We start from the raw sequence: 13683 nt of genomic DNA on the forward strand, positions 1-13683 counted from the left end.
CTCCCCCCCCCCCCCTCCCCAACTTAAATAAGGCTTTTAAGGGACAGACCGGCTATGTTAGGTAGATGAACTGAGTATGCAGTGTTGTGGACAAATATTCTTTTGATCAATTTGACACATATAAAAATGTTTAAAGATCTGTAAATCCTGACTTTGATTTATGGCAGTTTTTAGCTATTTGATACTTTATTGATCACAGACTGCCCTTTAGAACGTCTGAAGTGTACACTGGTGCATTCCAAAAACCACTATGAATTAACATAATTAATTTATCTAAAAAGTTAAAAAAAATTCGAGATGGGGGGAGGAAGCAACGCACATATAGCCCTTTCTTAGCCAGTTGCACACTTTTGATTAGGAAATAAAAATAAAAATATTTGGAATCAGATTTCAAGATAAAAGGGATGAATTCAAAAGAATTTACTATTGAGTCTTTGTCACTATCTCAAATTTTCTAATCCCTATGTCTTTGTAACCTGATAATGTAAACCTTTAATATTTCAAAATTAGATTATTTGAAGTAACAGAATTCCTAGTTTAAAAATCTAAGGTCTATAACATTGAGTTGCAAATATATTGAGATTAGAAAATCAGAGTTTGTGACAAAGTATTTACTGAAATGTAACCCAACTTACCCTAAGAATAGCCAGAGATTCTGCATTAGTTGCCGCAAGGTTCTGTACAAACCCTCCTCCTCCATACCAGGCCAGATCTCCCCAATATACTCCGGTTTCAAGCTCCTAATCAACCAACATCGTGTTTTAAATCGTTTTTGAACGTTTTTTAGTTTTTGATCGATTTTTATCTTTTATATAACTTTTATAATTTCTAAACTTCGTAGGATGTGACGAAAGTTGTTCCTTAGAAGATTGAAACCTCCAAGCATCACTTGAAGTCCGCCTGAAATATATTATTTGGAAAATTAAAAGTTAAAAATTTAAATTGTTGATCTTTATAGTGTCAAAACTTTATACCATTTTATTTTTATTTTATTTTATTTTTTAACAATATGTAAAAATTGAATAAATAATGGTCAAAGTAATTAAACACCCAGGGTTCTCACATGTCTGCACACACCCTGTCACAGATCTTGTTGTACTTCATTTTTGGACAATAGTCTTGTTTTCCAATGTTTTTTTTCTGTGCTTCAATTTTCCATCATGTTCTTGGTTTTTTGGAAGAGAAGTTTTCTGGAAGCCCCGATAACCACTAATTTGATTTCGGTTCTGGGATTTTGTTGAACACCCTGTTCCTACACTCTATGGGTTTTATTTTGAAAACTAGACGTGTCTTGATTTTATATTTCGCTTTCCTTATTGCATTCACCAGGAATCCTGACTCCTTACATCTGATTAACTGTTTTAAAGTTAGAGGGTGGAAAGGGGCCGGGCGGGTGTATGCATGGTTATAATGCAAGGAAAGTTATTTCAGAGGTGTACACATCTTTTGTACTGCAGTGTATTGTATTCGGGCGGTGATGTAAACCCAAGACGGATGTCGAAGCCTGACTTGGGATCCATCTTTCACATAAAAAATCAATGAAATATTCTGGTCTTAGGAAACTTTTATGTGAATTATCAAAATTATCAACATTTAATGCTTTTAACCTCCTTGGATACTAAACGAACACTGATGCATCTATTCTTGTTTACAAATTCCGCCCAGAGAGAACTGGTTTCAATATGTACGCAGAGTTTACGCAACTGCAATTAACTTTCCTTGCATTATAACCTTGGGTGTAGGTTTCTACGAATCTCAAATCTAGGCCTGCCACCTTTTTGTTCTTGGACTAGACAGAGGAGAAGGTAAAGTTTGTGTGACCTCGATTAGTTTTAATTTTGCTTTATTTAATTTTTATTGATTTTAACTATAGATTTCCATTTAAATACTTTAAAGTTTGACAGTTGCCTGCTTTCTCTTTAGCAGTCCCAGAATTGCAGCTGGGGAAGCGCTGTGTTTAGTTACGCATCTAGTATCCTACAGGGGAAGCAAGAAGTGTATAGATTAAAACAAAACTTCATCTTCAGCTTGGTTCACTGAAAGAGGAGTTGAACCCCTCGTGGGAATACTAGCCATGCACAACGCTACCGGTTTTTTACTCGAACAGATGTGAGGACTGGACTGCCATGGAAGATACCTCTCAATAGAGCTTTCAGGGATCACAACTCCCCATTTTGCATATGGGGTGCAGTTATAGGTAAATTCCTTAATTCCCCTAATTGGGAAACAGTATAAAATGAAGGAACACAGGGAGAGATCCCCTATACCCTTCTTCCTACAAACCTCCTTATCTCTCTCCTACCTGCTCCACAACTCGATGTTAAAAGAACTATTTTTGGAAAGGCCTTTGTAAAAACAAGAAGCAAGAAGCAAGAAGAAAAATTAAATTGAACAGAAAAAAGTGGAAGGGAAATCTCTTGAAAGTAGAGATGGGTGCTTAAAGCAAGATAAACAAGAAAGAAGAAGAAAACTTTGAAAAAAACTGTAAAATGTGTCCCCCCTCACCCCTCTCCCCTCCAAGAAAAGCTAGGAATGCAGGAGTTGACTCGACACAGTATCATGACTGAAGCAAAATTTAAATATAAACAAGGGGAAGAGTAACCTTGCCACTCTCTATATATAGAATATAGATACAGGGCTTCAAAAAATAGTTATACCTCTGCAATTTGGCTAGCTGCAGAAAACATCCAAAAATTCATTTATTTTCATTTTCAAAATTAATCAAAGTATGATTGAAGGATGGACAAGGAATGGAAGATCTAGAAGAAAGGATGAAAAACAAGAAATCTCAAAATATTTCCATCTGATATCATATAAAAATTTAAAAATATTGTAAAATTTAATTAAAATAAATTATTAAGAATAAACNTACATTAGTTGTGGAGGACGAAATGTGTTTCTATCCTCCATATCCTCGGAATATTTTCCATAGCAAACAAGAATATTCTTCTTAAATTCTTCAGGGATAGCACATGAATCGTTTCGTACTTTAATCTAAAGATAAATAATAAATTTAAGATAGTTTGATAATACAAGCAAGAACGAAAGTTTTTGTAAAACAGAATGATTAATTTTTTATAGAAAAATTAAACTTTTTTCAACATTTATGACATATTAGTTGTTTGTGGTAACTAACTACTTTAAATTTCCGATAATTTAAATGGCTTCTAAATTAGCCATTTGGTTTTTTTTGTCGCTTAGTAGGGAGTAGTAGGAAATTTGCTGTTTTTGATGAGAGCCGTTTATTTTGTAAGTCTTAAATAGCCTGAATTAAAATACTAAGAACCTTTCATTAGATATTAACACCATCTAACATGGCATTAAAATCTATATATATAATGATTTTAGTATTTGAATTTGGAATATATATCAGGCATACAAAATCAACAGCTATCACCGTTGACGGCAAATTGCAAATGGCCTCTGGCAGCCATTCAAATTTGCCAAATAAGCAAACAAATTTTAATTTTGAAATTAATTGTGTATACCTGCCGAAGCCTAGGTACTCCAAGCAGTTTATTGTCCCCCAGAACATTTCTATCTTCAGCATTTCTATCTTCATCATTATACCTGAAAATATACTAGAGAAATAGAAATAACCATAGTTTCTTAAGGACTTAAATTGTAAATAAAAAAGCTATCGTTTTTTTAAAAACAAACAAAAAAGAATAAAACAAAATTGAAACAGCAATCGTTGTTTCACTGAACAAACGATTTTGTAAAACAAAATTTAAAAAAAATTAAAATCTTTTTAACAAATTATGTCCTGGGCACCGTTCTGTTAACAAAGGTCATTGTTTTCAAATTAAATGAAAGTTCCGTTAACAAATGGGAAAAGTTTTAATTTTCAGTTTGTTAACAAATGTTTAAGAAACAACTTTTTTAAACTTAAAGAAAATTTCCTTTTTTGGGGGTTTAGATTACATGAAAGACAAGCCAATTTTTATGTGTTTTATGAAATCTAAACCCTTAAAACTTTCATTATGTAGAAGTATACAACAAACTGATCTGTTAATAATGAAGGGAGTGAACGAATGTGGGTCTATCCCATGTTAATGAGTAATATAATACTCCACAATGATATAAAATATACTTCTCATCAGAGCACCATGTCAGTTGCAGATAAGTGGTATGCAGAGATGAGATTTTAAAAGATTAAACCCGACTAAAACCCGGTCTTTGAGTCTGCTAAGTAAAGCTCAAGTCAAGACCCGGGTTTTAGATGTCCTTGAGTTTATAGTAAGAACCAACCAACTTGGGTTTTTTCTCTCTTTAAGGCTCGAGTCTTTAGCAGATGATGATCATAAATTTCGTAAAATCTTTTATATTTGTACATTTAAATCTCAGAAATTATTTGTGGTGTCAATCTTTATTAATTATAGAAAATAAACATACTATGAAAATAATATATCTACATAAAGTTTGAATTTTCGGAATTTACATCTCCTTGTCACAGATGATCTGACGGCATTCTGTCTGCTACGGAACGAAAGCTTGCAAAACAGTCTCTCATTGGTCGAATCAGAACCAATCCTGACTTGGGTTTTAGTCGGGTTTAAGCTTTTAAAATCTCATCTCAGTGCATGGCGATGCGGATTGGTGCAGAATGCATACATCCTCATCTGACTGGTTGCTATGATGAGTATATAAGTATATTTAAAGCAGTGACTTACCATTTTTCGTTGTAGACAACATCCAGGAATTCTTCTGTCACCCACTCCCAGAACTCAGGCAGCTAATAATAATAGTAATATGTTGGTGCAGTTGAAACTTTATAATAACAATCTAACCATAGTTGATCTTCAATTGAACCTGTTTTAAACCTGTTTTGAATCTTCATGACAGAAACAAATCTTAAGAAGTTCAACCCAGACCAAAAACTATGTGCAAAAAATTCATCATAAACACAACACTTGAAACAAACCTGTTCTACTTTAGGGAAGGTTTTAAAAGCAACTTTGAGGTTGTTGTTCAGAATATATCTAAATAAATCAATATTTTTCGGCAATTTCAAAAATTAATGAAAAAATTTAATGAAAGTTTGTTTACCGGTTATCACTTGTTCCAGCAAATGTCACTGAAAAAAAAAATATTATTGTCTTTTTAAATTTGTGATAAATTGCTATTTTACCTGGGGATTATTCAGATTATATTTTATCTGGGGATTATTCAGATTATATTTTATCTGGGGATTATTCGGATTATATTTTATCTGGGGATTATTCAGATTATATTTCACCTGGGGATTATTCAGATTATATTTTATCTGGGGATTATTCAGATTATATTTCACCTGGGGATTATTCAGATTATATTTTATCTAGGGATTATTCAGATTATATTTTATCTGGGGATTATTCAGATTATATTTTACCTGGGGATTATTCAGATTATATTTTACCTGGGGATTATTCAGATTATAAGAATTTGCAAAAATAAACCACTTTAGTTTTTCTTTAATTGGAAAAATAAAAATGACTATTTTTAAAATCTTACAAACGCATAGAGTTGAAACAAAAAGAAGATATATGCAGAGTTCCCGAAGAGTTGTTCTAATTTCAACCTCGCGCTCCTCGATGTCCTCAGTATCCTAGATCAGAGTATTAAAAGGCTATTCACGGGAATGTTGTACATAGCTCTATTATGGTGTTTGCATAATTATAAATTTAAGTTTAACATCCTTGATCAGTCAAAACTTTCAAGGGTTCTGTTGTTAATCAGCCAATATACAAATGATGGTGGGTCACTTGAAATTATACTGTATATTCATTATAAATATTTTACCTTAGTACTCCAGAGCATGGAAAACCGATGAGTCACTGCATACCAACATCCCTGAATAACTTTATACAGTTGTCGTTGTGTACATTAATACAATGAGGACAACTTTTTATTTTGATGTCTAAGAAGCTTTAAAACAACAGAGAATTAAAAAAAATGCAACCAAAGCCTCTTTTTGTTTACTTGTAAGTTGAAAACCTTGTTATTTGAAAATGTTTGTTAGGGATCAAAGTAATGATTAGTCCTCATGTATGATAAAATCTTGTATGAGTCTTAAATCCTTCAAATATTTATTTTTTCTTTAACTTAACCTTGTGAAACTACCACTAAAGTTTAAAAATGCATTCTAGATCATGTTAAAGGGTTCTGTTTGGTTTTTGCATGACGTCAAATAAAATTATTTTTTGGTAACCAAACCTCCGAAGTGTCCAAAGTGATCAATATTTTAGATAATTTCTATCCAACAAACAAAACACAGGTTTTTGACGAGATTAGCATGGAGGAGAACTGGTTGCTAATTCACGTGATTAATTCACTGCCCCTTCTTGTGTTATACTTGTGGTAAATCTACATTTTTACGATCTTGCAGATGCATAAGCTGTGTAAAGCACAACGCGGAAATATTCTAGCAAAATTCCCGTATTTTTCCCATACTGTGCTTGTAGCAAAGATACCAGTGCAAGATCTTGCATATTCCCATCGTATTAAACACAAGTAATGTAATGCCAGAATACCTAAATTTTAATTCTCGTTATTATCACGTGTAAGATATATGAGATAATTCTAGCACAATTCTCGTCGTTTTTTCACATACTGTGCTCGTAGCAAAGATACCAGTGCAAGATCTGGCATATTCCCAACGTGTTAATCATGAGTAATGTAATGCCAGACAATCTAGATTTTAATTCTTGTAAATATCACATGTAAAATATATTAGATATTACGAGAAGAACTTCATTATCCATTTTTAATAGAGTTGCAAAATCACATCACTTGGTGTCTCTGCTCATCTTTTCGAGACTAAAAGTATAATGTAGTAAAATGAAAAATTTTAACTGACATACATTTTTCAGATTAAAACAAGCATGAGCTCAGTATAGAAAAGTTTCACGTTGAATTTTGTTTTGTATTTCTTAACAACCCCTTTTTGGAATATCCATCTTTTAGATATATCAAGGAAGGGACTTTCATGTTACTAGGAACACATTAACATAGTTGAATATTGTGTAGGCTTAAAATATCACTTTGTGAATATTGATCATATTTAGATGTTTAACGTTATAAGATATAAACTAAAATGTTTAGTTTCTTAACATTTTGTAACGATTATATACTTTCACACAGTATTTTCTTTAATACATTTATATATCAAAAAGGAAGTATACATCCCCCCTTTCAAGGGATTTAAAAAATGTATTTAAATAGATGGAAAAAAAAATTAATTTTCTCATGTAAAATTCCTGAGTACATCTCGTGAAATAAACTCAAGTTTTCTTCGTGTAAAACTCGGTCCTAGACCCGTGATCAAATCGTCAACATTCACAACATTGTCAACACGGGAATATCACGGCAAATTCACGGGTCACTTGTGCCAAATTCACCAAAAAATCTTGTGTTTTTCACGTGTTTCTGTTTGTTGGATGATATGAACATAAGTCTGACCGTTGTCTTCCTTTTCCACAGTTTTTTTGGGTCCGACTTTTAATAATAATTATTTACCTTAGGAATATCATCAGTTCCCTTTACTAAAGGTTCCTCATCAACCTGAAGAAATAATATTTCAAACTTACGATTTATAAAGATTACTTTATTAATATTTTTATATGGATTTATGAAAAGATGGGGTTTTGATACATCTCAAGTTTCAATTTTCCGATATGTAGCCACAGCCAACAGACCTTCCGTGCTAGTTGTAGCTTACTAAAATATTTTCATTTTGACCACAAACAAAAAGTAAAAATCCCGGCAAAAACGCTTTTGCACTTAATAATAGCTCTCCCACAATATGAATATCCCACAAAACAGAAATGAATTGATCTCATTTTTTCGCATTTGACTGTCGAAGAAAAAGTTAGCAAAATAAGAGGGAAATTTTTCGAGAAATTTCGAATTTTTTTGCGAAAGTTTTCTTTCGCTGGAAACCTAGGAACAACTAAATGTCAAGTGGCGTTAAACTCTACAATAGTCATAGCGCAGAAAGCTGGGTGTTATGTTGCACCAACTTTTGAACCAAGTTACAAAATGTAAATTTAAAAAGTCGAGTTTAAATCGATGTTTTGCCACCAGATTTCACTCAGTAATGCCATAGCTAGTTGTTAACACTAAGTTTCAAATTGCAATTCAAAAAGTCAAGATTGAGTCAAGTTGTCGTGAACCAAATTACAAACTGAGTTTTAAAAGGTCAAGTTTAAGCCGAGTTTTTGCCACCAGATTTCACCTATTTGGTGAGTGGACTTCAAAAGAGGTTTAAATGTCGGTGTTGACACCAGCTCTGGCACAACTTTTGCAGAGTTTAACTCCACTGTGTAACTCAAAAAACCCGTCAAAAGTGATTTTAAACTCCACTTTAACTCGCATCTCTGTTTGCTAATTTATATAGGGTGAACTCCTGAAGGATGAATTTGTCCATGGGAGGGGGCTTCAATTTGTTTGCTTTCTANAGGTGGATGGAGGGGGGGCGGGGGTGTGGTTGAGTCCTCATAACCCCTCTAAATAATACGCCTATAATTACCTCGTCTTCCAAGGCTGGAGGATCTTCAATATTCTCCCAGGCAACACTTTTACCACTGCCTGGTCGAGATCTACTAAAGGGAATATTCATGATTTATTAAAGGGATTGTTCACATATTTATCTCATGGTAAACAATTTCCTCAACCCTATCACGATAGAGGGGCTCACACTAGAAAACACTTAAACGGTTCCAAAATACCAAAAGCAGTCAATAGCTTTTTTTATTAATTAAGCAACTGATGTACAATTAATATATTTTAAAAGCCATTGGACAATATATATGTAATGCCATTTCAATATTCGTCAAAAGTAGGAATTGTTAAACATTTTTCTGGCATACTCTTTGAATTTTTTAAAGCCTCCCGTGCACCCTAAGCAGACACAATACCCCAATCGGGATAGGGTTCAGCATTTCAAACCATTCAAGTTGTTTCTTTAAAAGTTACACTTAAAAATTTTATTTCCCTACAATGTCACTTGGTAAATGAGTTAACCCTATTCCTGCTGGGGGGGGGGGCAATTTGACCCACCCTGTAGTTTCTTTTACATAACTCAAAAAGTAGTGTCAAAGAAATTTTCTGACTTTTCCTTAGAACCCATAGCCCTCCCCTTCTAATGCCGGGCTTTATATCAACTGTTTGAGTTCTCACACACACTGCCTGAATGACTACTTTTTCCTGTTACAAACTTAATCTTTGTTTTGACCCACTTTCAGTTGTCAGATTTTGATAATTTTTGGTTTTTTTGGAAAGCCTTTGACATAAGGAAACGGGTTGCACAGTTTTGCAAAGAAATTTTTGAAAATTATTTGCATACAACCTGTAAAAGAAATTTGCACATTTCTAGTTTTTCTTAATAACACATCAGGTTATTTAAAACTTTTCAAATTTGTGTGCATATTTGAAATGGCATGGTCAAGGGCTTTTAAAAAATGTATATTTTTATGTTTTGGACAAAAAAATTTTGAAATTTTGTTAGCAGATTCTCAAAGTAGAGTATAAGAGCTTTCCAATGAAGTATCCCCCCCACCCCAGCGTATCCTGGTTTTTAAGTACCCCAGCAGGGATAGAGTTAATCAAAATTGATTTTGATTGATAGTTATTAATGTAGTCTACAAGAAACGCAAAAATCAGTCTTGTAAAAAGTTAAATCATGTTTTTGACTCATTATTGAGATATCATTTCCATCAAATGAATCCAATTTTTTTTATTCGTTGACTAACTGAGGAACAAACCCTTTTTCTATAAAAGTCAACCCATTGGCTTAAAATTTTTAAACGAAGCCAAGAATATTTCCCTGGTTCAGCTCTACCGAGTTCCCTCGTTTGAAATTTGAGGCAAATTGGTCAAGGGCTTTTGAGTTATGATCTGCCATATACAAAAAAGATTACTACTTCATTGACCATAAACCTATCTCCTAACCACAACCCTCATGTCATGTCGTCTTTACCAGCCACAAATCCAAACCAAACAATTTCTCTGACTCTACTTCTCTACCTTTAAACAGGGAAATCGAAACAGTGAAACATTTTACTAAGTTGAAGATCAAATCAATAATTAACTTTGCAATCCGTAGTAAATTCCCCTTTAAAACCCGGGTTCATATTTTCTGAAGTGTTTACAAATGTTTTAAATTTTTTCCATCAAATCCTCAATCACTCCATTTTACTATGACACAGAAAACTAGTAAGTTATACTATTAAATATTCAACTATTTATTATAATTCTATTTCATTATACCTGCATTCTATTGCAGGTTTGAAATGCATTCTATTTACTGATTATTTGGGACTGTTGCGTTTGAGTTAACCCAATCCCTGCTGGGGGGGGGGGGTCAATTTGACCCCCCCTGTAGTTTTTTTACATAACTCAAAAAGTATTGGTCTGAGGCTGTTGAAATTTTTTGACTTTTCCTGCATACCCAAAGCCCTCCCTTTAGGCCTAAAACCGGGCTTTAATACTAACTTCCTGAGTCCTCAGGCACACTGCCTGAATGACTGCTTTTTCCTGTAACAAACTAAATCTTTGTTTTGACCCACTTTCACTTGTGAGATTTTGATAAACTTTAGCTTTTTGGAAAGCCTTTGACATAAGGAAACGAATTGCACAAGTTTTGCGAAAAAAAATGCAAATTTTTTGCAAACAACCTGTCAAAGGAAATTTGCACATTTTTAGTTTTTCTTGATTAAAATTCAGGTTATTTGAAATTTTGCAAAAACTTTTGCATATTTGAAAGTGCATGGTCAAGGGCTTTTTAAAAATGTATAATTTTTCATTTTTTGGACAATTTTTTTTGCAAACATTTTTACTTTATAACTTGATTTTTTTTTTGCAGATTCTAAAAGTAGAGCACAAGAGCTTTCCAATGATGTATCATTTGTTATATTTGGACATCAAACATGGGATTTAGAGGGGGGGGGGGGTCAAATTTACCCCCCCGCAGCATATCCTGGTTTTCAAGTACCCCAGCAGAGATAGGGTTAAGGAGCCTAATCAATTAATCAATTTGCAAATTAATCAACCAGACTAATAGTCTATCTATTGTTCTACTATATATATTATGTATTATATTCAGAGATATTGCGCTTTCAGTTCAACTATCTCCTCTTGCTAGTCAGTGGTCACTCCCTTTAAACAATCATAACTGATTTTATTAAATATCTAACCTTAAGCTAGATGTTGAAGATGGCCTACTTACACCTGAAAAAAAATTCTTTAAAACTCAAGTTGAATTAATATTGATTTTATTTTGAATATTAAATATATCCCAGAATTTAACTTATTTATGAAAAGAAAAGTTTACCTAGAATAGATGGACTTCCTGATGGAGGTCTACTTCCGGTTGGAGGTCTACTTCCGGTTGGAGGTCTACTTCCGGTAAGTGGTCTACTTCCTGTTGGAGGTCGGCTTCCTGTTGGAGGTCTACTTCCTGTTGGGGGTCGGCTACCAGATGAAGGTCTACTATTAGGAGCTGCAGAGGTCGGTCGACTGGCTGCCCATGTACCCCCAGATGCTGGTCGACTGTATACAGATGTTTAATATCAAGGTTGTATAATAATGTTAAATACTCTGGATGCAATGTAAGGCACTAAATATGTCGTTGACAAAGCAATGGACACTCAATTAATCTTTAAGTGGAGAAAATTCTCCCCCCCCCCTCTCTCACAAACAACAATTAGTTACGTCATATTAGGATATTTAGTGTCCATTGCTACAGGTTCGACAACTTTGGTACATTGGAGCGCAGCCGTAGTATCTAACAAGATAATACAACCTTGTTTAATATACTCTTTTGTTAACATATATCGAATCCAAAATAACATTTAAAGTTTTTTTTTTTTTTTAATTTGGACCTGAGGTTAGAAACATCATAGAATTAAAAAAGTATTTTTCAACAAATATTATATATATTTTTTAAAATTTACATGAAATGGGACGTTCGAAGCAATTTAATGTGATCAATTTTAAGATTAAGATTAATTTGTATTTATATCGTAACCCACAAAACATGAAACTTTTATAAAGACCATGAGACCGAATTTAAAGAATTTGAGCGGCGGCTTAAATATGGTTGGTTTACCTTAAAATTGTATTCATGGTTTCAAGATTTAAGCCGGCGCTCAATTAAAACCGGTTTTTGGTGGATTTAAGACGCGGCTCAAATTCATTGAATTCAGACACTGAATTCTTTAGATATTATGATCTGAAGTGTGAACTTGGCTCTTTAAATTATAAAGCTTAAAAATGTATTTTATTTAAAGATTTACCCCCCCCCCAAAAAAAAAAATACAAATGCAAGAACAACGGATAAAAAAATCCATACAGTCGTCTCTGTGAGTTTGCATGTCATAATCAAAATAGCACCCATAGATGAAAAATAATACCTAATACTCATCTCATCGGCCATTTTAGGACTAAAATCTGAAAGTTAGAAATTTAGAATAAAAAGATACAAAATATTGATGCACTGCAGAGAGAAAACATTGAGAGCTGATTTCAAGTTCTCATGCCAGAAAAGTCTTTATAAGTATTTAATGAGCTTTGGGGTATCACAAACAATAGAGTATTATATCAATTTTCTCCGAAAATCTTAACCCTATCCCTGCTGGGGTACTTGAAAACTAGGATATGCTGGGGGGTCGCAAAACTTGTGCAATTCGTTTCCTTATGTCATAGGTTTTCCAAAAAGCTAACTTTTATCCAAATATGACAAGTGAAAGTGGGTCAAAACAAAGATTTAGTTTGTTACAGGAAAAAGCAGTCATTCAGGCAGTGTGCCTGAGGACTCAGGCAGTTAGTATTAAAGCCCGGGTTTAGGCCTAAAGGGAGGGCTTTGGGTATGTAGAAAAAGTCAGAAAATTTCAACAGCCTCAGACCAATACTTTTTGAGTTATGTAAAAAAAAACTACAAGGGGGTGTTAAATTGACCCCCCCCCCTCTGCAAGAATAGGGTTAATCTCTGAATCAATTTTGATGGAACTTAAAAGTAAAGTCCACAATTAGATGTTCCAGGAATAAAACAACATTGTTTATTTGTTAGATATAACTGTAGCGCTGAAAAAAAATTAACAGTCGTCACGTACATGAATTGTACTAATCGTCTTGTACATGAATTGTAACAGTCGTGACGTACATGAATTGTAACAGTCGTCACTTAAATGAATTGTAACAGTCGTCACGTACTTGAATTGTAACAGTCGGCACGTACATGAATTGTAACAGTCGTCACGTACATGAATTGTAACAGTCGTCATGTACTTGAATTGTAACAGTCGGCACGTACATGAATTGTAACACAGTCGTCATGTACATGAATTGTAACAGTCGTCACATACATGAATTGTAACAGTCGTCATGTACATGAATTGTAACAGTCGTCACGTATATAAATTTTGGTGACATGGAAACGCCTCAACACGGAAACGACTCAACACGGAAACGGATCAAAAATACTCGGAAACCCCTCAAAAACCGGTTTTTTTGAGGCATTTCCGCGATTTCTTCAAATTTTTCGGAAATCCCTCTAAATTCAAATTTTGAGGAGTTTCCTCTTTTTTTTGATCGATTTCCCAGAATTGTATATCCGTTTCCCCTTTATTTTATTCAAATATTTTAGAGGGATTTCCCAATATTTTTGAGGGGATTCACAATATTTTTGGTCCGTTTCCTCAT

General features: G+C 33.6%; 1 protein-coding gene across 2 annotated transcripts in view; it reads right to left on the bottom strand.

Moving 5' to 3' along the window:
- The window catches only part of LOC111705861 (polycystic kidney disease 2-like 1 protein), a 20053-nt gene extending 7625 nt beyond the window's left edge, over nt 1-12428 (bottom strand). Inside the window, exons 1-14 of one of the 2 annotated variants that reach the window (XM_023478559.1) lie at nt 12396-12428; nt 11315-11532; nt 11178-11211; nt 8513-8582; nt 7501-7545; nt 5785-5835; nt 5497-5590; nt 5050-5077; nt 4925-4982; nt 4674-4735; nt 3489-3570; nt 2873-2994; nt 861-900; nt 636-740 (exon numbers count right to left, since the gene is read on the bottom strand). In XM_023478559.1, coding sequence (XP_023334327.1) covers nt 636-740; nt 861-900; nt 2873-2994; nt 3489-3570; nt 4674-4735; nt 4925-4982; nt 5050-5077; nt 5497-5590; nt 5785-5835; nt 7501-7545; nt 8513-8582; nt 11178-11211; nt 11315-11532; nt 12396-12418 — 1032 coding nt within the window. In that variant the 5' untranslated portion in view covers nt 12419-12428. Of the gene's footprint in view, nt 1-635; nt 741-860; nt 901-2872; nt 2995-3488; nt 3571-4673; nt 4736-4924; nt 4983-5049; nt 5078-5496; nt 5591-5784; nt 5836-7500; nt 7546-8512; nt 8586-11177; nt 11212-11314; nt 11533-12395 lie in introns of both variants that reach the window. The other variant, XM_023478558.1, reaches the window with a different exon arrangement.
- Nucleotides 12429-13683: the final 1255 nt, after the last annotated feature.

This window comes from Eurytemora carolleeae, unplaced genomic scaffold (genome assembly GCF_000591075.1).
Source record: "Eurytemora carolleeae unplaced genomic scaffold, Eaff_2.0 scaffold684, whole genome shotgun sequence".
NCBI classification, from domain to species: Eukaryota; Metazoa; Arthropoda; class Copepoda; order Calanoida; family Temoridae; genus Eurytemora; species Eurytemora carolleeae.